The following is a 25749-nucleotide window of genomic DNA, read 5'->3' on the forward strand; positions in this document are numbered from 1 at the left end:
AGACCATTTATCATTTTCATTTCACTTCACAATTATGTGCTACTCTGTGTTGGGCCATCACAGAAAATCTCAATAAAAAACTGAAGTTTGTGGTTGTAAGGTGGAAAAATGTGAAAAAGTTCAAGGGGTATGAATACTTTTGCAAGGCACTGTATTGTCACAAAGCAGCTTTTCAGAAATCTGGTGCAGATTTAGATCCATAATGAACAAGCCGACGGTGGTGAGGAACACACTCTGTGATAACGTGAGGAAGAAGCTATAAGAGGAACCAGACTCAAAAGGGAACCAATCTGGGTGGCATGAGGATGGGGAGGTTATCAATCATTACTGTATACAGGTGCACATGAGTAAAGACAAGCAGTACTAAGTACTGCATGTGGAAAGGATATTCAGTATGAGGATGCTGTGAATAGTCCAGGGATGAATACAGGACAGTCTTTATTAAGTTAAAAAAGGATGTATATTGTGATCGGCGTGCAAGTGTGGACACGTGTGCAGGGCTTGACATTAACTTTTAAACCCACTTTCCCCCCAATATCACTTTCCCCCTATTTGGCGAGTACTTTTTTTTTTTTTTTAGGAAAACCATAGAACAGTTGTGAATTGCAACATAAAACGAAGATCACACATTGAGTTGAAGTTTGGTTATTGATTAAGTTTATGATTAAGTTTGGTTATTGCTTACTTTTTACTTGTAATGGACAAGAACAATTTTATCCAAAATGGTTTTCCGTGCTTTCGTCTTTTTTTTTTTTTCATTTCACATGCACACAGCTGTTGTAAAGTTCAGTGTGTTTGTGTAGAACTCTCTGACTGTAGGTTCATTACTCGATAATGTAGAAATCATAAAATAGAACTCCTATAGCAAAGTTTGTATGAAGAAAACAATAGGGTGCCAAGACTTGAACAGTACGGTGTTTGAGGATATTTATATATTGGGGTTTTTTTGTTCCATCATCCACCTCAAGGTTTTAAACAAACAAACAAACAAACGCACTGCATCATGACAGACAAGATAATGTTTGAGTTTAAAATAGTTTAGTGTATAGGTTGTGGGTGTTTTTATACAGACCTGGCAACCTGTAACTGAATCAGTGCAGTAGGTCTGTCATGATGCAGCATTTTTTTTTTTTTAAATAAACCTAGAGGTGGATAACAAAATAAATTTTATATATATATATATATATATATATATATATATATATATATATATATATATATATATATATATATATATATATATATGAGTGATTCCACGCTTATGGGTACTGAAATGGGGACATGAACTTATTCACCTAAAACCATTTCTTTTTTTACCACCAGGTCACAAAACATGTAATCTTTAATGAATGATATGTTAAAAGATAACTTTAATTTTCTGAGATGTAATAAAAACATTTATATGCCAAAGTCAAGCCTATGAGTTCCAAAATGATGTCGGTTACGATTGTCTATCTCACGTCTGTTACAAATTAATTACAATCTAGCTATATACCATGTTAATCTTATTGAAAGAATGTGTATGTTTATTCTACTACACATGTTTATTAATTATATTTGCTAAAACATCACCTTCCTATGTTTCAAAAAGTAATTCTACATTGTTAAAATTGAGAATATATATGTCCACAACACTTCTGTTACGTTCTGACTTTGGCATATAAATGTTTTTATTACATCTCAGAAAATTAAAGTTATCTTTTAACATATCATTCATTAAAGATTACATGTTTTGTGACCTGATGGTAAAAAAAAGAAATGGTTTTAGGTGAATTTTTAAAAATAAGTTCATGTCCCCATTTCAGTACCCATAAGCGTGGAATCACTCGTGTGTGTGTATATATATATATATATATATATATATATATATATATATATATATATATATATATATATATATATATATAATATAAAATGAGAGAGAGGTACATAACAGGACTGTGTTCCTCTGATAACAGAAACAAAGCTCCAGCTCTCTCTGCTCTTAATCTGTTCTTTCAGGATTTATCGCGCATGTCGCTCCTTGTTGGGTTTTTTATTCCCGAGTTGTTTGAAACCAATCTGTGTTTTCTGTGTCGAATAAGGAAGCGGCTTCACCTGTAAGAAAATCAAACACTTTCATGAAGGAGCTAACTCAAATGCGAGCAGAAAAAAATAAAATAAAACGAGATTCTTAAGCAAACTCTTCCATCCTCATTTCCGACTTTGTTTTTGTAAAATACAATCAGGAATTTCTCTGGAGTTTTCAGGCTGAGCTCCTCTCCTCGTATTCTTTAACCACTCATTTCCTCATTGTTCTTGAAGCATTTGCTTCTATTTGTTAACATTTTTCTTGATAGCGGGGAGACGGTAATGCCTTTTATCTATTTCTCTGTTTGAACAAGCAAAAACGGTGCAAAATTTAACCATATTGAAGACGGATTAAGCCTCGCTTGCATGAAAGACGGTGTCTGTCTGACCCCAGCTGTAATTGTCACGCAATGTGTGACGTCATGCACAAGGGGTCTATAAACAGTATGCGTACCATCCTACAACAGCAGGGGTATATATAATAACTTGCAAAGCAGTAAATGAAACTAAGACTAAGAAAACAGCCAAGACGTAATGGTGGATACGTAGTGAGGGACGCTTTTAGGAACTGAAATAAAAGATCAAAAAGCCTAATTTTTGTGGTGCTAGTTTGTAATAAATGGTCATTCCAACTTGCCCGGTCAGGCATGTCGGGGACGTATCCCACTTGCTCGAATGCATGTTTCACTTGCCCCGGGCAATCAGGCAGTCCTTAACGTCGAGCCCTGGTGTGGTAAGAAAAACAATGCAAAAACTCCCTTAAGAGGAAAGGGCCAAATGTTCATAGTGAAATGAATAATTTTTTTTTTTTTTTACATTATTAAAACCATCTTATTGGAAAAAACTACTGTGACTAATTTACCCAGACGTTACACTGTCTAAGGGCTTCTGACTGCATTGTCTAGAGATATAAAATTTAGCCCCATGTATGAATATTGCTTTAATATTAAGGACTAAAAGAGTGAAAACTCAAACTCAGAGCAGCAGTAACTCCATGTCTGTGCATATATTCAACAGCATGAGTGTGACTGATTTCTCTGTCGGTGCAGATTGTACAGGAGGCCTTGGATAAGGCTCGTGAGGGTCGTACCTGCATCATAGTGGCTCACCGGCTGTCCACCATCCAGAATGCTGATGTTATCGCCGTGTTCCAGAATGGCGTGGTGGTGGAGAAGGGCACACACAAACAGCTCCTCAACCAACAGGGAGTTTACTACACCCTCGTCAATTCCCAAATGGGTTACAGCAAATAGGCAACTATTGGAGATGGACACTGAACCAAGATTTATTTTATGCAAAACAGAAATGCAGTAACGTCTACTGTAAAGAAGAATGTTGCTAATAACATTTTTAGATGATCTGTTATGTAAGGCCAGGATGTAGATGAAGTTGTAAGTTGCAGATGTTGTTGTTCTTTCTATCTATGTGACAGTAATTAAGATTTAAAAGCTGGAACAGAATAACAGTAAGAAAAGGTAATGGACAAGAGACGCACTGCTGAAAATATCAAAACTTTAAAAATAACTTACTTCGGTCCACTGGACATGTACTCAGTTCTAACCTGGACGTTTATCCAAGTTAAGTTAAAACTTAAAATCTATAATATGACTAACAGCATTTGTTAAAATAAGAATTAAGCCACACACTTTCACTCAGTGATAGAGACAGACATGAAGTCTGATCTACACAGCTCCAGTGAACCAGAATGTGCCACATGTATGCAATTATGACTAAATTAATGAAGCCTTATAAAGAAAATGTTTTCAAAAAGGAAAAACGAGGACTGGGACTTATGTCGCGGAATTATTAGACATTCTGCAATTGCACTTTTGTGGTCTCTATTTTTTATACATTTTTTTTATACAGCCTAGTTTTTTTTTTTTTTTTTTTTTGGGGGGGGGGGGGGGGGGTGAAGATTATTACTTATTTATATTTGCTAACTTTTTTAATGTGATGTTAGACTGTAATATCCCAGCAACCCATAGATATCCACGTATATACACACAATTCATTTACAATTTATTTTCAGTCTTTTATATCTACAACTAGTAAATTCGTACAGGAAGCACTGATGTTTGACAAGGTCCTGAAAACTTGTCTGGTCCAGTATTACGATTACAGGCCTCACAATTCTATCAGCATGTACATATTATTATTAAATGGAAATAGTCAGTCAGTGAATTCAGTACAAACAGACAAAAATCAGCAGAGTGCTACTGAAATGACTACATTTGAGAATAAAAAAATACTTTGAAAATATTAGTATCCATAGTGCAAGTGCGTCATCTCGTTTTGTCCCATCTGCAAGCTACCAAGTGCAAGTACAGAGAGCGAATATTAACATGCTTCCTCTGAGACATCTTTTCAAATTGATCTCGTCATATTGCAGCGTGCTACCACGCCATAGTTCCAGCTTTCTTTAGCTTGAACACATCCTTGCAGATGCCAATACTTTTCATGCAAATATTCCTCCTATTCACGCAAGTCTTTTGAAACATGTTTATTCAAAGAAAAATCAAGTTAAATACAGATCAATTCTGGGATTCACATTAGCTTGGAGAGAAAGTGATTAATAATTAATGCAGTAATAAAAAATAAAAATAAAAAAAACTCTTGAGCTACACTCACAATACAGATATATCACATACGAATAAAGAGCATTTTTCACTTGTGTTAAATTAATGAGCAAAAACAGAAAAATAATTACAGAACTTAAAGGAAGAATGAATGATTGCATTGTTTCTGTTCGTTTGCATTGATCTTTGCATGCGGGTTTATCATGTTTTCTATACATTTACATTCAATATGTTGCATTTTCTGTTTTTCTGTGGATTCACCCCCTTCTCTAAAGCAGCTGAGGATAAAGTTTAAATCCATGAGTACAAGTGATGAAATCAAGTTTTTTTTCCCCCTATTAAAGAGGAAAGGATGCTGGACATGAAAGGCACGCGCTCACTGTAGCGGTTAATTTCATTTTACAGCAGTTTTTTTCCCCTCATGAATTTCTGTTCATTTTACGAGCTTCAGTCTTGTGATCAAATAAAAACCAAATGGGCGGGGCTTTTGTGTCCCCACCAACTGCTGTGCCTTTGGTCATTAAAATAAAGGATTATTAAGTAGTGTTCGCAATGGACTTTTTCCTCCCGATTGTCTTATTGTCTAAAAATATTTAGCCATCTCATCCACCATCATCTGTTGGAAAACATATACACACATATATATATATATATCCCTAATTAAGGTCGAATAATGATCAGCTACATGTATGCTGCAAATCCTAATTGCAGTAAATAACACGGACATCAAGTGAATTTAAAGTGATTCAGCATTATAAGTAATTTCAACATCGAACTAATCGATTTTACTCAACACAGTTTGTATTTAAGCAATTCCATTGATGGACTAAATTCTCTCTATATTACTCTCTCATTTATGTTGGTGAACTACAATAAGAGCACCTGATCTACATTTTAAAATCTTCTTGATCTGTAAAATATGGAGGGATTTATTAAAAGAGCACAAAAAAAAAAAAATTATTCCTAACTTAAAATGACAGACTAATCCCTTAGTGGGCGGCACGGTGGTGTAGTGGTTAGCACGGTCGCCTCATAGCAAGAAGGTTCTGGGTTTGAGCCCATCGGCCGACGGGGACCTTTCTGTGTGGGGTTTGCATGTTCTCCCCGTGTCTGCATGGGTTCGGCTAATTGGTGGCACTAAATTGACCGTACCTGTAGGTGTGAATGCGAGTGCGAATGGTTGTGTGTCTCTATGTATCAGCCCTGCGATGATCTGGTGACTTGTCTAGGATGTACCCCGCCTCTCGCCCATAGTCAGCTGGGACAGGCTCCAGCTTGCCTGCAACCCTGCACAGGATAAGCGGTTATGGATAATGGATGGATGGATAATCCCTTAGTCCATGAGACTTCCTCATAGTGGTCATTACAAATGAAAGTTAAAGCAGCAATAAGAGATTATTACAAGTGCCTTTGGTCAAACAAAACCTTTCTGGAACATTCTGTTAAATTTTTTTTTTAAACCCTTACTTGATTTCCAGGGGTGTAACTTTCTGAGGATTTGGACTGACTTAAAAAGCAATGCTCGAAATGAACTGATGCAGCAAATTACAATCGGTTCGATTATAAGGACAAACAATTGCTGTATTAAAAAGAATTCATATTTTTAACTTGGTGTAAACAATTTAACTGGCTATTAAGATGATATTTAACAGTTAGTTATTCAACGAAATCAAGTCATACATGAGCTGATAGCTGACGAGGAGCGTAGTGCTGAGTTGTCTATAAGCCGTGTACGCGGAGATTGAGTAGAAAGCGGCTAGAGATAATGAGATGAGATTCTATCCACGTTCACTGGATTGAGAAACAGAGCATTTTTATTTTTAGCAAATTCAATAAATAAAAACTTTATACAAAACGCCCAACAAAATAATTTCTGCTTAGAATGTAAACAAACCAGCAAAATGACAGGAGCGATTTGTGAAAAATGCTAAAAAAAAAAAATTCTGGGGGGGGAAATGTTCTTACCATCAAATACTTCTATTCCATATGTTTTTTTTATTTCATCCTCGGTTGGTTCAGCAGCATGCTCCGCCGTTTTGTTTTTCTCTACTCACAGTATATGAGCTGATATCCTAGTAGTAGAGTAGCCAATCAGAGCACACGGTTGCTCACATCCAGTGAATGTGGATAGAATAATAATACGTAATTATTCATCACGAATTAATGGTAGGCCTGCAAACAGATTGTGAACAAAGCTGTTCACATATCGATCAAAGGTTACAAAATGGAATCATAAATCACGTATCGTAGCAGGTTTAGCTTTCAATTTGTTTACTTATGAATCTGCATCGTATCATGTGGAAGCCTGAGGTTTAATACAGCTAAAGGCACTTTGATCACTGCTAGCTTCGCTACATAAAGTTAAAACTGTACAAAAAGAACTCGATATCCAAGACAGCTTTACTCTACAAGTGGGACAGAGTCATGACCTGCATCATATCATAGAAGGAGGTGCACAAGTTCTGAAAGAATGTTTCAGCGTCCGTCTCTGGGCAGGATTTCCAGGCTGTACAGGAAGCAACAATCCTAAAATTGGAAGCAAAATAAGCTGGGCAAACAACACTATTAATAATATCCACACTACAGTGCTGAGCGTAAATGAGTGCACCCCCTTTGAAAAGTAACATTTTAAACAATATCTCAATGAACACGAACAATTTCCAAAATGTTGACAAGACAAAGTTTAATATAGCATCTGTTTAACTTATAACGTGAAAGTAAGGTTAATAATATAACAGATTACACATTTTTCAGTTTTACTCAAATTAGGGTGGTGCAAAAATGAGTACACCCCACAACAAAACCTACTACATCTAGTACTTTGTATGGCCTCCATGATTTTTAATGACAGCACCAAGTCTTCTAGGCATGGAATGAACAAGTTGGCGACATTTTGCAACATCAATCTTTTCCATTCTTCAACAATGACCTCTTTTAGTGACTGGATGCTGGATGGAGAGTGATGCTCAACTTGTCTCTTCAGAATTCCCCAAAGAAAATAATTTCTTTACACCAGAAAGGTGAAAGCTACAAGATGATCAGCAAAGCTTTACTTATCAGTCAGTCAGAGTACTGTAGCAAGTGGTACAGAAATTTAAGAAAGATGGAACTGCAACCATCTCACAAAGACGTCCAGGTCGTCCACGGAAGTTAACACCTCGACAGGAGCGTCTTCTGATGAGAAGGGTTGAAGAAAATCGGCATGCAAGATCACTGCAGTTATCTAAAGAAGTAGAAAGCCAAACTGGGGTGACTATTTCCCGTGACACAATACGGCGTACACTGCAGGGGAATGGCATGCATGGATGCCGTCCACGAAAGAAGCCTCTCCTAAAGCCCAGGCACAAAAAAGCCCGCCTAGAGTTTGCCAGGGCCCATGCTGACAAAGATGAAGACTACTGGGACTCTATACTCTGGAGTGATGAGACCAAGATAAATGTTTTTGGAACTGATGGCTTCAAAACTGTACGGCGTGGCAAAGGTGAGGAATACAAAGAAAAATGCATGGTGCCTACAGTGAAACATGGTGGTGGCAGTGTCCTTATGTGGGGCTGCATGAGTGCTGCTGGTGTCAGGGAGCTGCATTTCAGTGATGGCATCATGAATTCACAGACGTATTGCTCTATACTGAAAGAGAAGATGCTACCATCACTCTGTGCCCTTGGTCGTCATGCACTTTTCCAACATGACAATGATCCTAAACACACATCTAAGGCCACTGTTGGATTTCTGAAGAAGAACAGGGTGAAAGTGATTCAGTGGCCAAGTATGTCTCCTGATCTGAACCCAATCGAACACCTATGGGGAATTCTGAAGAGACAAGTTGAGCATCACTCTCCATCCAGCATCCAGTCACTAAAAGAGGTCATTGTTGAAGAATGGAAAAAGATTGATGTTGCAAAATGTCGCCAACTTGTTCATTCCATGCCTAGAAGACTTGGTGCTGTCATTAAAAATCATAGAGGCCATACAAAGTACTAGATGTAGTAGTTTTTGTTGTGGGGTGTACTTTCACGTTATAAGTTAAACAGATGTTCTATTAAACTTTGTCTTGTCAACATTTTGGAAATTGTGTTCATTGAGATATTGTTTAAAATGTTACTTTCAAAAGGGGGTGCACTCATTTACGCTGAGCACTGTAGTTCAGCGACAGGAGCGGTTTTGCTCACCTGTCGTCACGGATGCGGTAGAAAAAGCCATAGCCGTGGTGCACCATGGGAGCGACGGCCCCCAGAACAGTTGTGTAGCCGACGAGGCTGGAGGAAAGGACGAAATTACCTCCTCCGCCGCTGCTCAGAGAAACACACACACAACTTTCAGTCATTCTGTCTATATTCATCATTATTGACCCTTTGCACATTTCTTTTCTCTCTCTTTTTTTAAATCCCCATATTAGAATGACATTGGTATTTAACCCTTGCATGTTTCACATTTTTGCAGATTCCAAACGGTTCACATTCAGAATAAAAACACACAGACACACACTGCTTTAGTGACACTACCGCTAAAAATATAGTGCCTTAACATACAGAGTACTGTGCAAAAGTCTTGGGCACCCTTTTTTTTTTTCCATACAAACTTTGTTACAGATTTCTATTTTATGACTCTACATGACCGAGTCAGTACAAAAACATTTTAGAGTCCAAATGTTCTCCCCCCCGGCACAAAATTAAATGTTACAGAAAAAAAAAAGTTTGTATCTGAGCAGTGTATTCCATAAGAGAGCACTTTTCAGATTAAAAAAGAAAACAATGAAGGCTGCTGGGTTTTGGTGCAAAATGAAGAAGTGAGTGTGACAGTCAAAGTGTCCAGAAGAACTGGGGCTGGTTCTGTAAGATGCTCAGTAAAACCTACAGCTCATTTCCGCATAAAACTGCACTCACTGTACCTCAGACTACTAATTTTTTTAAGCAAAGGGTCGTCTCACACCAAATACTGACTTTGATTCATTTATTATGGCTTACTGCTTCCAGCATTTTTTTTATGTTGAAACATTTTTCATTTCATTATTTTTAAGCCATTTTTGGTCAACAGCATTATTTTACATGTCCGTAAGACTTTTGCAGAGGACTGTGTATGTTTACTGTAAATATTATAATCAGCCAGCTAGTTATTTCTACCATTAATAACCATCTGTATGTAAATCTATTTGTATGCCCTTACATTTTGTTCTTGTACCATTCATCACAAAAATAGGGTCTCTGATATTCTTTAAACTCAGTCCTGGTCTAAAACCTGAACACAAATCATAATTACCGTATAAACTTATAACAACAGTTCAGTACAAATCTCCTGCAGCAGCGTGTTTAGCATCCAAACAATCAGAGGAAGAAATAAAACAAACCTCTTAATATAGAGCGGGTCTGAGTAAAGCTCAGGAACAGGAAGCCCTTCTTCCTTGGCAATCAGATACAAACCCAAAAGATGTCTGTCAAAGCCTGAGAGAGAAATAAATAAATAGGTAGATAGACAGATGGACAGAAATAAATAGATAGAAATAGACAGCCAAAGATAGATAGATAGATAGATAGATAGATAGATAGATAGATAGATAGATAGATAGATAGATAGATAGATAGATAGATAGATAGATAGATAACTAGGACAAACAAATAGCTAGATAGACAGAAATAAATAGACTAATAGAAATAAATAGATAGCAATAAACAGCTACACAGAGACAGAAATAGATAGCTAGATAGATAGAAATAGATAGATTGATCGATCGATAGATAGAAATAGATAGATAGATTGATCGATCGATAGATAGAAATAGATAGATAGATTGATCGATCGATAGATAGAAATAGATAGATAGATTGATCGATCGATAGATAGAAATAGATAGATAGATTGATCGATCGATAGATAGAAATAGATAGATAGATTGATCGATCGATAGATAGAAATAGATAGATAGATTGATCGATCGATAGATAGAAATAGATAGATAGATTGATCGATCGATAGATAGAAATAGATAGATAGATTGATCGATCGATAGATAGAAATAGATAGATAGATTGATCGATCGATAGATAGAAATAGATAGATAGATTGATCGATCGATAGATAGAAATAGATAGATAGATTGATCGATCGATAGATAGAAATAGATAGATAGATTGATCGATCGATAGATAGAAATAGATAGATAGATTGATCGATCGATAGATAGAAATAGATAGATAGATTGATCGATCGATAGATAGAAATAGATAGATAGATTGATCGATCGATAGATAGAAATAGATAGATAGATTGATCGATCGATAGATAGAAATAGATAGATAGATTGATCGATCGATAGATAGAAATAGATAGATAGATTGATCGATCGATAGATAGAAATAGATAGATAGATTGATCGATCGATAGATAGAAATAGATAGATAGATTGATCGATCGATAGATAGAAATAGATAGATAGATTGATCGATCGATAGATAGAAATAGATAGATAGATTGATCGATCGATAGATAGAAATAGATAGATAGATTGATCGATCGATAGATAGAAATAGATAGATAGATTGATCGATCGATAGATAGAAATAGATAGATAGATTGATCGATCGATAGATAGAAATAGATAGATAGATTGATCGATCGATAGATAGAAATAGATAGATAGATAGATTGATCGATCGATAGATAGAAATAGATAGATAGATTGATCGATCGATAGATAGAAATAGATAGATAGATTGATCGATCGATAGATAGAAATAGATAGATAGATTGATCGATCGATAGATAGAAATAGAAAGAAAGAAAGAAAGAAAGAAAGAAAGAAAGAAAGAAAGAAAGAAAGAAAGAAAGAAATAGATAGCTAGACAGACAGATGGACAGAAATAAATAGATAGACACAGCCAAAGATAGATAGATAGATAGATAGATAGATAGATAGATAGATAGATAGATAGATAGATAGATAGATAGATAGATAGATAGATAAACAGCTACACAGAGACAGAAATAGATAGCTAGACAAAGATAACTAGATAGATAGAAATTGATAGATCGATCGATAGATAGAAATAGATAGACAGACAGAAATAGATAGCGAGATAGAAATAGACAGAAATTCTACTTGGCCATGCTCCAGATAATTTCTCGGACATGGACACCAAAATCTCTGTTGATACTTTTGTTTCTGGCTAAAAAAAAAAATGTATTTTGCTGCGGTGGTCAACTCCCCAGGTCCCTACAGTCGACATGTGGATATCACAGATTTCTGCTCTTATTCCTCTCGAGAAATTGACTCATGACCTTAATCACAAATCGGACAAGTTTTGGAGGATCTGGGAACCATTGCATTCCTTCTTACAGAAGCTTTAACTCACCATCTGTCCTTGGAAGATGAGGACTGTCTGCCCTTTCATTTATTTCATGTACAGTTAGGTCCATATATATTTAGACACTGACACAAATTTTGTTTTTTTTACCTGTTTACTGAAACATATTCAAGTTATAATTATATAATGGACATGGACAAAGTCGAGACTTTCAGCTTTCATTTGAGGGTATCCACATTAAAATTGGATGAAGGGTTTAGGAGTTTCAGCTCCTTAACATGTGCCACCCTGTTTTTAAAGGGACCAAAAGTAATTGGACAATTGACTCAAAGGCTATTTCATGGGCAGGTGTGGGCAATTCCTTCATTATGTCATTCTCAATTAAGCAGATAAAAGGCCTGGACTTGATTTGAGGTGTGGTGCTTGCATTTGGAAGATTCTGCTGTGAAGAAAACATGCGGTCAAAGGAGCTCTCCATGCAGGTGAAACAAGCCATCCTTAAGCTGCGAAAACAGAAAAAACCCATCCGAGAAATTGCTACAATATTAGGAGTGGCAAAATCTACAGTTTGGTACATACTGAGAAAGAAAGAAAGCACTGGTGAACTCATCAATGCAAAAAGACCTGGGGACACACAGAAGACAACAGTGGTGGATGATCGCAGAATAATTTTCATGGTGAAGAGAAACCCCTTCACAACAGCCAACCAAGTGAACAACACTCTCCAGGAAGTAGGCATATCAATATCCAAATCTACCATAAAGAGAAGACTGCATGAAAGTAAATACAGAGGGTTCACTGTACGGTGCAAGCCACTCATAAGCCTCAAGAATAAAAAGGCTAGATTGGACTTTGCTAAAAAAGCATCTAAAAAAGCCAGCACGGTTCTGGAAGAACATTCTTTGGACAGATGAAACCAAGATCAACCTCTACCAGAATGATGGAAAGAAAAAAGTATGGTGAAGGCGTGGTACAGCTCATGATCCAAAGCATACCACATCATCTGCAAAACACGGAGGAGGCAGTGTGATGGCTTGGGCATGCATGGCTGCCAGTTTAACTGGGTCACTAGTGTTTATTGATGATTTGACAGGGGACAGAAGCAGCCGGATGAATTCTGAGGTATTCGGAGACATGCTGTGTGCTCAAATCCAGCCAAATGCAGCCAAACTGATTGGTCGGCGTTTCATAATACAGATGGACAATGACCCAAAACATAAAGCCAAAGCAACCCAGGAGTTTATTAAAGCAAAGAAGTGGAATATTCTTGAATGGTCAAGTCAGTCACCTGATCTCAACCCAATTGAGCATGCGTTTCACTTGTTAAAGACTAAACTTCAGACAGAAAGGCCCACAAACAAACAGCAACTGAAAACCGCTGCAGTAAAGGCCTGGCAGAGCATTAAAAAGGAGGAAACACAGCGTCTGGTGATGTCCATGAGTTCAAGACTTCAGGCAGTCATTGCCAACAAAGGGTTTTCAACCAAGTATTAGAAATGAACATTTTATTTACAATTATTTAATTTGTCCAATTACTTTTGAGCCCCTGAAATGAAGGGATTGTGTTTAAAAATGCTTTTAATTCCTCACATTTTTATGCAATCATTTTGTTCAACCCACTGAATTAAAGCTGAAAGTCTGAACTTCAACTGCATCTGAATTGTTTTGTTCAAAATTCATTGTGGTAATGTACAGAACCAAAATTAGAAAAATGTTGCCTCTGTCCAAATATTTATGGACCCAACTGTATGTGTTCTTCGTGTACCTGTCTCCTGTCGTCTTTCCATTTACTTACTTTATGTATACATAGATATATATAGCGCCGTGCTCTCTGTTAGATTAGGTTGGGGCGGGACTTTTTTTTGTTTGTTTTGTTTTTTCTAATGTTTGTGTTTATAAAAATTGAAAAAACAAAGAGTAAAAAAAGAAAGAAATAGCTAGACAGACAGAAATAGATAGCTAGATAGAAATAGAGAGACATAGAAATAAATACAACCCCGATTCCAAAAAAGTTGGGACAAAGTACAAATTGTAAATAAAAACGGAATGCAATAATTTACAAATCTCAAAAACTGATATTGTATTCACAATAGAACATAGACAACATATCAAATGTCGAAAGTGAGACATTTTGAAATTTCATGCCAAATATTGGCTCATTTGAAATTTCATGACAGCAACACATGCCAAAAAAGTTGGGACAGGGGCAATAAGACGCTGGACAAGTTAAAGGTACAAAAAAGGAACAGCTGGAGGACCAAATTCCAATTCATTAGGTCAATTGGCAATAGGTCATTAACATGACTGGGTATAAAAAGAGCATCTTGGAGTGGCAGCGGCTCTCAGAAGTAAAGATGGGAAGAGGATCACCAATCCCCCTAATTCTGCACCGACAAATAGTGGAGCAATATCAGAAAGGAGTTCGACAGTGTAAAATTGCAAAGAGTTTGAACATATCATCATCTACAGTGCATAATACAGGGGTGATAGCGTTCCGGCGCCGCGCCAGATTTCCGGCGTACCGTGGCTGGGAGGGTCTAATTCGTGCCGTGACGGCATTTTTTTCCCACTAGTTCCATATCATGCGAATTCCCTTTACTGTCTATCTGCGCATCTCAGAATGACACAGGACAATGGGCGAACTAGATTTTTTTTTTTCCCCAGCCACGGTACGCCGGAAATCCGGCGCGGCGCCAGAACGCTATCACCCCTGATAATATCATCAAAAGATTCAGAGAATCTGGAAGAATCTCTGTGCGTAAGGGTCAAGGCCGGAAAACCATACTGGGTGCCCGTGATCTTCAGGCCCTTAGACGGCACTGCATCACATACAGGCATGCTTCTGTATTGGAAATCACAAAATGGGCTCAGGAATATTTCCAGAGAACATTAACTGTGAACACAATTCATCATGCCATCCGCCGTTGCCAGCTAAAACTCTATAGTTCAAAGAAGAAGCCGTATCTAAACATGATCCAGAAGCGCAAACGTCTTCTCTGGGCCAAGGCTCATTTAAAATGGACTGTGGCAAAGTGGAAAACTGTTCTGTGGTCAGACGAAACAAAATTTGAAGTTCTTTATGGAAATCAGGGACGCTGTGTCATTCGGACTAAAGAGGAAAAGGACAACCCAAGTTGTTATCGGCGCTCAGTTCAGAAGCCTGCATTTCTGATGGTATGGGGTTGCATTAGTGCGTGTGGCATGGGCAGCTTACACATCTGGAAAGACACCATCAATGCTGAAAGGTATATCCAGGTTCTAGAGCAACATATGCTCCCATCCAGACGACGTCTCTTTCAGGGAAGACCTTGCATTTTCCAACATGACAATGCCAAACCACATACTGCATCAATTACAGCATTATGGCTGCGTAGAAGAAGGGTCCGGGTACTGAACTGGCCAGCCTGCAGTCCAGATCTTTCACCCATAGAAAACATTTGGCGCATCATAAAACGGAAGATACGACAAAAAAGACCTAAGACAGTTGAGCAACTAGAATCCTACATTAGATAAGAATGGGTTAACATTCCTATCCCTAAACTTGAGCAACTTGTCTCCTCAGTCCCCAGACGTTTACAGACTGTTGTAAAGAGAAAAGGGGATGTCTCACAGTGGTAAACATGGCCTTGTCCCAACTTTTTTGAGATGTGGTGTTGTCATGAAATTTAAAAATCACCTAATTTTTCTTTTTAAATGATACATTTTCTCAGTTTAAACATTTGATATGTCATCTATGTTCTATTCTGAATAAAATATGGAATTTTGAAACTTCCACATCATTGCATTCCGTTTTTATTTACAATTTGTACTTTGTCCCAACTTTTTTGGAATCGGGGTTGTAGACAGACAGAAAAATAGATGGTTAGATAGATAGAAATAGACAGAAATAAATAAAAATATATAGATAGCTAGATAGATTAAATTCTGTGATTATTATGCTAAAAACAAAGACTGGAACTAATGTGGCAATGGAGTTAAAACTCCAAACTGCAGGTTAATTCCATGTGCAATACTGGGCTTCACATGACGGTGTTCCATGTGATGGTGTTTCATGTGACAGCGTTCTGCGTGACAGAGTTTCACGTGCCGGTGTTTCACATGACCGTGTTTTGCGTGACGTGTGTGACCATGTTTCGTGTGGCTGTGTTTCACGTGATGCACGACTGTGTTTCTTGTGCCCATGTTTCACCTGCCACACGTAACGGTGTTTCTTGTGACTGTTTCACATGACCACGTTTCACGTGACGCACTTGACTGTGTTTCTTGTGCCCGTGTTTCACGTGACGCACGCAACTGTGTTTCTTGTGACTGTTTCACATGCCTGTGTTCCACGTGCCTGTGTTCCACGTGACCGTGTTCCACGTGACCGTGTTCCCCCTTAATGGTGTATCACATGACAGTATTTCACATGATGCAGGATCACATGACAGTGTTTCATGTGATGGGTTTCACATTAAAATTTGTGTTGAAATTTAGTTCTTTTTGAGGAGGAGGAGGATTTTTTTTTAAACTTATTCTCAGGTTCCAAGATTAAAAGCTGAACTTTGAGAAAACCACTTGAGACACGCAACATACCTTTTCCGTTCTGAGCCTCATCCATCAGTTTGTTGTGTTTGCTGAAAGCACAAAGCAGTGCTCGTCTTTTCTCTTCAGTCTGTGAAGGAATACCAATTTTTTAAAAAAATTACTAATTTAAATATTTACTATTATGCTAATTATAATAATAATAATAATAATATCGGCCACTTTAAAGATTAAAGGTGCAGTCAGCAACGTTCGTGTGTTTCAAATCTCTATTAACCTCTACCACATACCTTCATACATACCATAGTCTTATATGGTACCATAGTACCACTGAAAAATGTCTTGGTATACAATGGATCTCACTAGATTTCTCATTTTCAGCCCTGAACGAAGCCCCGCCCCCTCCTACTTGCCTATTTTTCTTTAAAAGGCCACTCACAATGCATAAATCACATTGACCATATTGTACGTCACCACACAGGCAGCAGAGGCCTCTAAAAAAAAAAAAATTGACAAACTGCCCCGTGAAGCTCTACGGGTTGAGATGCAGGTCACATGTGATGGTGTTGTTCTGGGCTGCTTACAGTTGTCGAGGGATTCAGCATGACTTTGCACCAGTGTACGGCCTCCACTGTGCATGGCCTCATAGTCTCCGTGCGGCCGTGATAGAAACGGCGTGTGGTGGCGGTCTCATAACAGCTCCCAGGTCTGACAGAGAGAGAAAGAATGGAAGAAAGAAAAAAAAAAATCAATCACTTGGGGCATCACCATTACCACATCATGTGATGTATAAGAAATCTTCGCACTGAGGAACCTAAAGCAGGAAAGCGTCGTAGTTTCAGACGCTTACTTACTTCCCATGTTGCCTGTAGTAGGCTAACTGCATGGCCAGCTGTACAAATGTGTCCGGGTGAAGTTTCTTGTTCTTGAGTGCTGCTTTCCCAAAAGAGGTGAAGGCGTAGCAGATGACCTGCAGATCCTGAGTCTGGAAATGAAAGCAACTACTGAAATCATGGTTGGAAAAAGTCTCAAAGACGTACAAAGGTCTGAAATCAAACTTTTGTTGCACTAAATTTTTTTTTTTTTTTGGGGGGGGGACCCAGGACATCAAGGACGTAGTAGCTTATCTGACCTGCCATCAAAACAACTATGACGACCAAAATATCAAACAGAACGGAAATGTGACAACGTGAGAGAGGACCAACCTCCACGACAAACTGTTTACAACAGGAAACTCAACAAAAGGACTACATTTTGTTCCTCAAGGGAAGATCGACCCAAAACATTGATCAGAACTGAATTTGCATGATAAATGAGAGAGGAGATACAATTCTAGTCAGAAAAAAATGTGTTAAGCTGACCTAATTACGAATTTTTTTTTTTTTTTGGCTAACAAGTGACAAAACAATGACCAAGTTTTTTTTTTTAAAGATTTTTTGGGGGCTTTTTTCACCTTTATTGGATAGGGCAGTGTAGAGACAGGAAATGAGCGGGAGAGAGAGATGGGGAGGGATCGGGAAATGACCTCGGGCCGGAATCGAACCTGGGTCCCCGGATTTATGGTATGGCGCCTTATGCACCTGAGCCACGACGCCCCCACAATGACCAAGTTTTGTGCAGAAGGTCGAGTTCTTTCAAATAAAACAATCAGAACTGAAACCCATTGAGAACTGAGGGAGGGAGGGAGGAGAAACGATTTAACTGAAAATAAACAAAGTTGTAGGAAAAAAAAATTAATATTTTATATATATGCCCAAGTTTTGTTCCCCGAGAGAAGATCTACCCAAAACATCGATCAGAACTGAAATTGGGTGAGAACTGCAAGAGGAAATACAATTCTAGTGAGAAGTCCCAAACTTGTTAAGGTGACCTGATTAGCAATTCGTTAGCAAAAAAATGTGACAATACAAGTGCAAAAGCAAGTGTTGTGCAGAAGGACTAGTTCTTTCAAACAAACAATCCGAACTGAAATCCATCGAGAACTGAGGGAGGAGATACGATTTAACTGAAAATAAACAAAAGTTGTAAACAAATTGTTTGTTCCTCATGGGAAGATCAGCCCAAAACATCAATCAGAACTGAAACCGGATGAGAATTGCAAGAGGAGATACAATTCTAGTAAGAGGCCTGGAAAATTTTTTAATTTGGCCTAATTACTAACTCATTAGCAGAATATCTGATAAAATATCGACCAAGTTTTGTGCGCAGTGATGAGTTCTTTCGAACAAAACAATCGGAACGGGAATCCGTGGAGAACTGACTGAGGAGATACGATTTAACTGAATTGTGGACGATGGACGTCACGCCACACCAACAGCTCGTCAGGCTTACGGCCAGATGAGCTAATTATCACAAGGTCATCAACTTGTCCTAAAAACAACCTCAGTAGAAATTTAAAACCTTTATATTTTAGATTTTACTTGCCAGCCACCATTTGGGCTGCTTGTTGGACAAATCTTTCAGCAGAACTTGAAGCACAGCATCATCTAGTGGGTTTGTCCCTTCTACTATTTGGACCAGGTGACCAGTGTACTCCTCACATCCAAAGTGAGCCAGCTCTCAAATATCAGTGTCGTCTTGAGACACTTGAGACACCGTGAGACCAATTATGCAGCTCTGTGTATCATCTGCATCATCATGTAACCTCTTCTTTATGGTCATGGTCATTACATGCATGACTAATTGAGTGGTGCACCTTTACATGGTGTCATATACTGTAATATATTCTCGAGTTTCACTGATGGCTGGTCACGATATAGAACAGAAAAGCTTTGAAAAAAAAAAACACCCAATAAATTCTACAACCTCTCAAGTTGATGAAACCATCATAAAGATAAAATTTACGGTCCTATAACCGACCGATAAGGGACTGAATGTCTTCATTCAAAAAACACAGTACTATGCAAAAGTCTTAGGCACCCTATTTTTTTCCCATACAAACTGTGTTATAGATTTCTATTTTATGACTTCTACATTATCGAATGAGTACAAAAACATTTTAGAGTCCAAACGTTCTTTTTTTTCCCCCAGCACAAAATTAAATGTTACAGGAAAAAAAAAAAAAAAAGTTTGTATCTGAGCAGCATATTCCGTAACAGAGCACTTTTCAGATTAAAAAAAGAAAACGTAATGAAGGCTGCTGGGTTTTGGTGCAAAATGAAGCGAGTGTGACAGTCAAAGTGTCCAGAAGAACTGTGGCTGGTTCTGTAAGACGCTCAGTAAAACCTACAGCTCATTTCCTTATCAAACTGCACTCACTGTACCTCAGACTACTCATCATCTCTAGCCGCTTTATCCTTCTACAGGGTCGCAGGCAAGCTGGAGCCTATCCCAGCTGACTACGGGCGAAAGGCGGGGTACACCCTGGACAAGTCGCCAGGTCATCACAGGGCTGACACATAGACACAGACAACCATTCACACTCACATTCACACCTACGGTCAATTTAGAGTCACCAGTTAACCTAACCTGCATGTCTTTGGACTGTGGGGGAAACCGGAGCACCCGGAGGAAACCCACGCGGACACGGGGAGAACATGCAAACTCCGCACAGAAAGGCCCTCGCCGGCCCCGGGGCTCGAACCCAGGACCTTCTTGCTGTGAGGCGACAGCGCTAACCACTACACCACCGTGCCGCCACCTCAGACTACTATTTCTTTTTTTTTTAATATAAAGTAAAGGGTCGTCTCACACCAAATACTGACTTTGTTTCATTTATTCCTGCTGTTTAATATTGAAACATTTAATTTCATTCCTTTTTAAGCAATTTTTGGTCTCCAGCATTTCTTTACACATGCCAAAGACTTTTGCACAGCACTATGTATATACTAAAATACTGTGAATATTACAAAAATATATTTTCAAGCAGCCGTAAATGTACATAAAAAAAAATCTGAACTATGTACACAACAGAATTACTTAAATTAGGCTTACACACACGCGCACACCTATTCATCTGGAAACATGCACATTTCTTAGGTTATGTGTTTTGAAGATGGAGCGTACGTAATAACTTAATTAGAAAAAAATGTAATCCTTCTTGATCACTAATATGCAATGTTAATACAGTATAACTATAAAATACTTTATTGAAATAGTCGAACGCCTTCATTTATTTGACACGCCTTCTACTCTACTTGAATGTCACGACACAACAGTAGAGTTGCAGTGTGCCCTCTAGTGGATAAACTATGCAAAGACGACACTCATAACATGGTAAGGATTCATTTTCGGTCTCACTTGTCAAATCATACCAATTTTCCAGCAGTTCACTCAGATCGGACAATAAAATCGGCATACTATCGATTTGTACTTCAATCAGACAATATTTGCTTCATCTATATATACACACTTCTAGTTTCTCCTTCAAAGGCATTCTGAAAAATCAGTGATTAAAGGTAAACTGCCTTTCAGATTTTTCAAGCGTAGGTCATAAAAAGTGGGCGGCACGGTGGTGTAGTGGTTAGTGCTGTCCCCTCACAGCAAGAAGGTCCGGGTTCGAGCCCCGTGGCTGGCGAGGGCCTTTCTGTGCGGAGTTTGCATGTTCTCCCCGTGTCCGCGTGGGTTTCCTCCGGGTGCTCCGGTTTCCCCCACAGTCCAAAGACATGCAGGTTAGGTTAACTGGTGACTCTAAATTGACCGTAGGTGTGAATGTGAGTGTGAATGGTTGTCTGTGTCTATGTGTCAGCCCTGTGATGACCTGGCGACTTGTCCAGGGTGTACCCCGCCTTTCGCCCGTAGTCAGCTGGGATAGGCTCCAGCTTGCCTGCGACCCTGTAGAACAGGATAAAGCAGCTAGAGATAATGAGATGAGAAAAATTAATGAATTTAAGGCCATGTGGCCCTAAATTCTGTGCTATTTTTTCCTGTTTCACCATGACCCAATACAAGATACTACGTAATGCATGACGTAGTGGGCTTTCCTCGTTCGCGCAAGGCATTGTGGGATACAAATTTGAAACAGGAGAGAAAAATGGAGGATGCAAGCGCGTGAATGAAACGTGAAAGACCGACTACAATAACAGAAAGCGAGAAGAAAAATACATTATGTTATATATGAAGGAAAGGAAACGCAGGACCAAACTTAAATATCGGCGGTCAGCGAGCACCTCGGCGTGATCAGCTGTTTGTTTAGCGACAGAATGATGGAACCGTCAGTGCACGATCAAAGGCAAACCTGCACATACGGACTTCCTCTGTCTGCTTGACTGCGCGAAGCGAACGATTTCATGCACATTATTTGCTTTAATCCCCTCAAATTAAAATAACTTCCCAGACACAGAATGGCCTGTTTTTTTAAAGATATTACAGAAATAAACATAGATCACAATGACCAAATTTTAGAGGGAACTAAATTTCACCGATTTAATGAAATCGAAAGGCCGTCTAGTTTTAAGAAAGTAATTCAGCTTGTGACTTTATGTTACATGCACCTTCTCAGTCACTGATAATGATGTGTGATGAATGTGTCAGATAAGTAGGCTTGAATAAGTTAGCCACAATGCACATGAATTTGTATATTCATACAAATTTCACTTGACATGACTGCCAGAGAAAGAAGTCAGCCCTGTTTAAAAAATAAATAAATAAGATGATGTGCATGGCAAAAACCGAGCATTTTTTTTCCCTTGGAGACAGACTGTCCTTAGTCCTGCCATGCCACACTGTGCTTGCTCTTCAGTGATAGTAGTACATACTAGTGTTAGGGGGTCTCTGTGTGTGTGTGTGTGTGTCTCTCTCACACTTTTGCTGTATTGCTCTTTAGCCAGTGTAATGTCTCTTCTGACTTTTTCATCGACAGTAAACACAAGCTCTTCTGGATCAGGAAGGTCTCGTACCACATCCGTACCCTGTACACAACATAGTGAGGTTAACACACAACCATACAAAACACACAGCACACACTCCAAGCACACACTACGTCTCCTTACCTTCCATTTTCCACCGACGGCCTTCACTTTTTGATCCATGTAGTAACACAGCGACACCAACACCATGGCATCATAAGGTGCGTGCTATAATAAACACATGAACAATAATCAGAAATGTATATAAAAAATTTGGATGAATAATTGTGAGAATGAGAAGGAAGATGAGGCTGGAGTTACGTCACAGTTTGAGGCGAAGGTGCCGTCAGCGAAGCAGATAAAGTTGTAGGATTTATCACCCCAGCGGAGAGTGGGGTCTCCTGTCAGAGCCAACAGGGTCATCTATGTAGATTAAAATAAAATTATATATGTCCATATATATTTGGACACTGACACAAATTTTCTTTTTTTTACCTAGTTATATAATGGACATGGACATAAAGTCCAGACTTTCAGCTTTCATTTGAGGGTATCCACATTAAAACTGGATGAAGGGTTTAGGAGTTTCAGCTCCTTAACATGTGCCACCCTGTTTTTAAAGAGACCAAAAGTAATTGGACAATTGAGTCAAAGGCTATTTCATGGGCAGGTGTAGGCAATTCCTTCGTTATGTTATTCTCAATTAAGCAGATAAAAGGCCTGGAGTTGATTTGAGGTGTGGTGCTTGCATTTGGAAGATTTTGCTGTGAAGAAAACATGCGGTCAAAGGAGCTCTCCATGCAGGTGAAACAAGCCATCCTTAAGCTGCGAAAACAGGAGAAAAAACATCTGAGAAATTGCTACAATATTAGGAGTGGCAAAATCTACAGTTTGGTACATCCTGAGAAAGAAAGAAAGAAAGCACTGGTGAACTCATCAATGCAAAAAGACCTGGGGACACACAGAAGATAACAGTGGTGGATGATCGCAGAATAATTTTCATGGTGAAGAGAAACCCCTTCACAACAGCCAACCAAATGAACAACACTCTCCAGGAGGTAGGCGCATCAATATCCAAATCTACCATAAAGAGAAGACTGCATGAAAGTAAATACAGAGGGTTCACTGCATGGTGCAAGCCACTCATAAGCCTCAAGAATAAAAAGGCTAGATTGGACTTTGCTAAAAAAGCATATAAAAAAAAGCCAGCACAGTTCTGGAAGAACATTCTTTGGACAGATGAAACCAAGATCACCCTCTACCAGAATGATGGAAAGAAAAAAGTATGGTGAAGGCGTGGTACAGCTCATGATCCAAAGCATACCGCATCATCTGTAAAACACGGCAGAGGCAGTGTGACGGCTTGGGCATGCATGGCTGCCAGTGGCACTGGGTCACTAGTGTTTATTGATGATGTGACACAGGACAGAAGCAGCCGGATGAATTCTGAGGTATTCGGAGACATGCTGTGTGCTCAAATCCAGCCAAACCTATTGGTCGGCGTTTCATAATACAGATGGACAATGACCCAAAACATAAAGCCAAAGCAACCCAGGAGTTTATTAAAGCAAAGAAGTGGAATATTCTTGAATGGCCAAGTCAGTCACCTGATCTCAACCCAATTGAGCATGCATTTCACTTGTTAAAGACTAAACTTCAGACAGAAAGGCCCACAAACAAACAGCAACTGAAAACCGCTGCAGTAAAGGCCTGGCAGAGCATTAAAAAGGAGGAAACACAGCGTCTGGTGATGTCCATGAGTTCAAGACTTCAGGCAGTCATTGCCAACAAAGGGTTTTCAACCAAGTATTAGAAATGAACATTTTATTTACAATTTAATTTGTCCAATCACTTTTGAGCCCCTGAAATGAAGGGATTGTGTTTAAAAAATGCTTTAGTTCCTCACATTTTTATGCAATCATTTTGTTCAACCCACTGAATTAAAGCTGAAAGTCTGAACTTCAACTGCATCTGAATTTTGTTCACAATTCATTGTGGTAATGTACAGAACCAAAATTAGAAAAATGTCTCTGTCCAAATATTTATGGACCTGTGTGTGTATGTTTTATATATATATATATATATATATATATATATATATATATATATATATATATACACACACACACACACAGAGTCCTGTGCAAAAGTCTTAGGCACATGTAAAGAAATGCTGGACACCAAAAATGGCTTAAAAATAATTAAATGAAATGTTTCAACACTTAAAAAAAAAAAACAACACCCAGTAATCAGTAAGCCATAATAAATGAAACAAAGTCAGTATTTGGTGTGAGACGACCCTTTGCTTAAAGAAAAAAAGAAATAGTAGTCTGAGGTCCAGTGAGTGCAGTTTTATGCGGAAATGAGCTGTAGGTTTTACTGAGCATCTTACAGAACCAGCCCCAGTTCTTCTGGACACTTTGTCACACTCGCTTCTTCATTTTGCCCCAAAACCCAGTAGCCTTCATTATGTTTTCTTTTTTAATCTGAAAAGTGCTCTCTTATGGAATACGCTGCTCAGATACAAACTTTTTTTCCTGTAACATTTAATTTTCTGCTGGAAAAAAAAACGAACGTTTGGACTCTAAAATGTTTTTGTACCGACTCGTATGGTGGGTGTGGGTGTGTGGTGTTACCGCAGTGTAATTCCACGGGGTGGAATATGGCTTGGCATCGTCCAGTATGAGAACAAACAGTGAGCTCTGGATGGTCTCCAGTATGGTCTTATTGACCGGATCGATTGAGATCAGATGCTCCCGTGCCTGGAGAAGAACACAAATCGAGGAGCTGCAGTGTGTTTGAGGCGACAGGAAGTGATTCTCAGATTCTTCAGTTCTGACTCTGTGGTTATTTTACTAAACACTATGCTGTATAAACTGTATGTCACGTGCTCTATGATGAGACTGCGTTATAGTACAAGTTGATTGGTTTAGAGATTTAGAGCAATCTTGGTTCGGACCTGAGCCCATTTCGTCCTCTCTTCAGTGGTCAAAGCAGCCACTCCGTCACCCCAGATCTCTCCATCGCAGCTCTCTTTAATGTAGGTCAGCTGCCTAAAATCACCACACACACAAACACCATTTCATAACATGACTGTAATTATTCCTTACCCCAACACACTTAATGAAAGCAGTGTGAAATATGTAAACATCTTACTGACACACTGAATAAAATGTCATCATGAGACAAAATGAAAGACAAAAAAAAACAACCACACCTCAGTAATTCAGGAGGAGTGAGGAGGCGTCCGTCACAGACAGCGTCGAAAGTGAAGATTCTCCCACGACACATCACGATGAGGTGAGAGGGACACGAGCCTTCGCCTTCTAAACACAGAGATCATACTGCACATCTTTTACCTTTCACCATGCACACACGCACACATACACGTAGTTCAGTCCTTTGAGATAAGCAGTATCTCAGATTAAGATGTTTCTCCTCCAATCTCCACTGTGGAGAGAAAAGGAGGGAAAAAAACCCAAAACATTTCCTGGA

At 38.7% G+C, this 25749-nt stretch overlaps 2 protein-coding genes across 2 annotated transcripts in view; one reads left to right on the plus strand and one right to left on the minus strand.

Annotated features, from left to right (window-relative positions):
• The window catches only part of abcb4 (ATP-binding cassette, sub-family B (MDR/TAP), member 4), a 64845-nt gene extending 60914 nt beyond the window's left edge, over window positions 1-3931 (plus strand). The window contains exon 28 of the mRNA XM_060900265.1: window positions 3120-3931. Coding sequence (XP_060756248.1) covers window positions 3120-3323 — 204 coding nt within the window. The 3' untranslated portion in view covers window positions 3324-3931. The remainder of the gene's footprint in view (window positions 1-3119) is intronic.
• A 626-nt stretch (window positions 3932-4557) lies between these two features.
• Window positions 4558-25749, minus strand: part of crot (carnitine O-octanoyltransferase) — a 41949-nt gene continuing 20757 nt past the window's right edge. The window contains exons 6-17 of the mRNA XM_060900266.1: window positions 25472-25580; window positions 25214-25307; window positions 24891-25016; window positions 22576-22677; window positions 22399-22482; window positions 22210-22317; window positions 17323-17453; window positions 17053-17176; window positions 16520-16598; window positions 9991-10084; window positions 8816-8935; window positions 4558-7172 (exon numbers count right to left, since the gene is read on the minus strand). Of these exons, the coding sequence (XP_060756249.1) occupies window positions 7052-7172; window positions 8816-8935; window positions 9991-10084; window positions 16520-16598; window positions 17053-17176; window positions 17323-17453; window positions 22210-22317; window positions 22399-22482; window positions 22576-22677; window positions 24891-25016; window positions 25214-25307; window positions 25472-25580 (1292 nt within the window). The 3' untranslated portion in view covers window positions 4558-7051. The remainder of the gene's footprint in view (window positions 7173-8815; window positions 8936-9990; window positions 10085-16519; window positions 16599-17052; window positions 17177-17322; window positions 17454-22209; window positions 22318-22398; window positions 22483-22575; window positions 22678-24890; window positions 25017-25213; window positions 25308-25471; window positions 25581-25749) is intronic.

This window comes from Neoarius graeffei, chromosome 19, assembly GCF_027579695.1.
Source record: "Neoarius graeffei isolate fNeoGra1 chromosome 19, fNeoGra1.pri, whole genome shotgun sequence".
Taxonomy (NCBI): domain Eukaryota; kingdom Metazoa; phylum Chordata; class Actinopteri; order Siluriformes; family Ariidae; genus Neoarius; species Neoarius graeffei.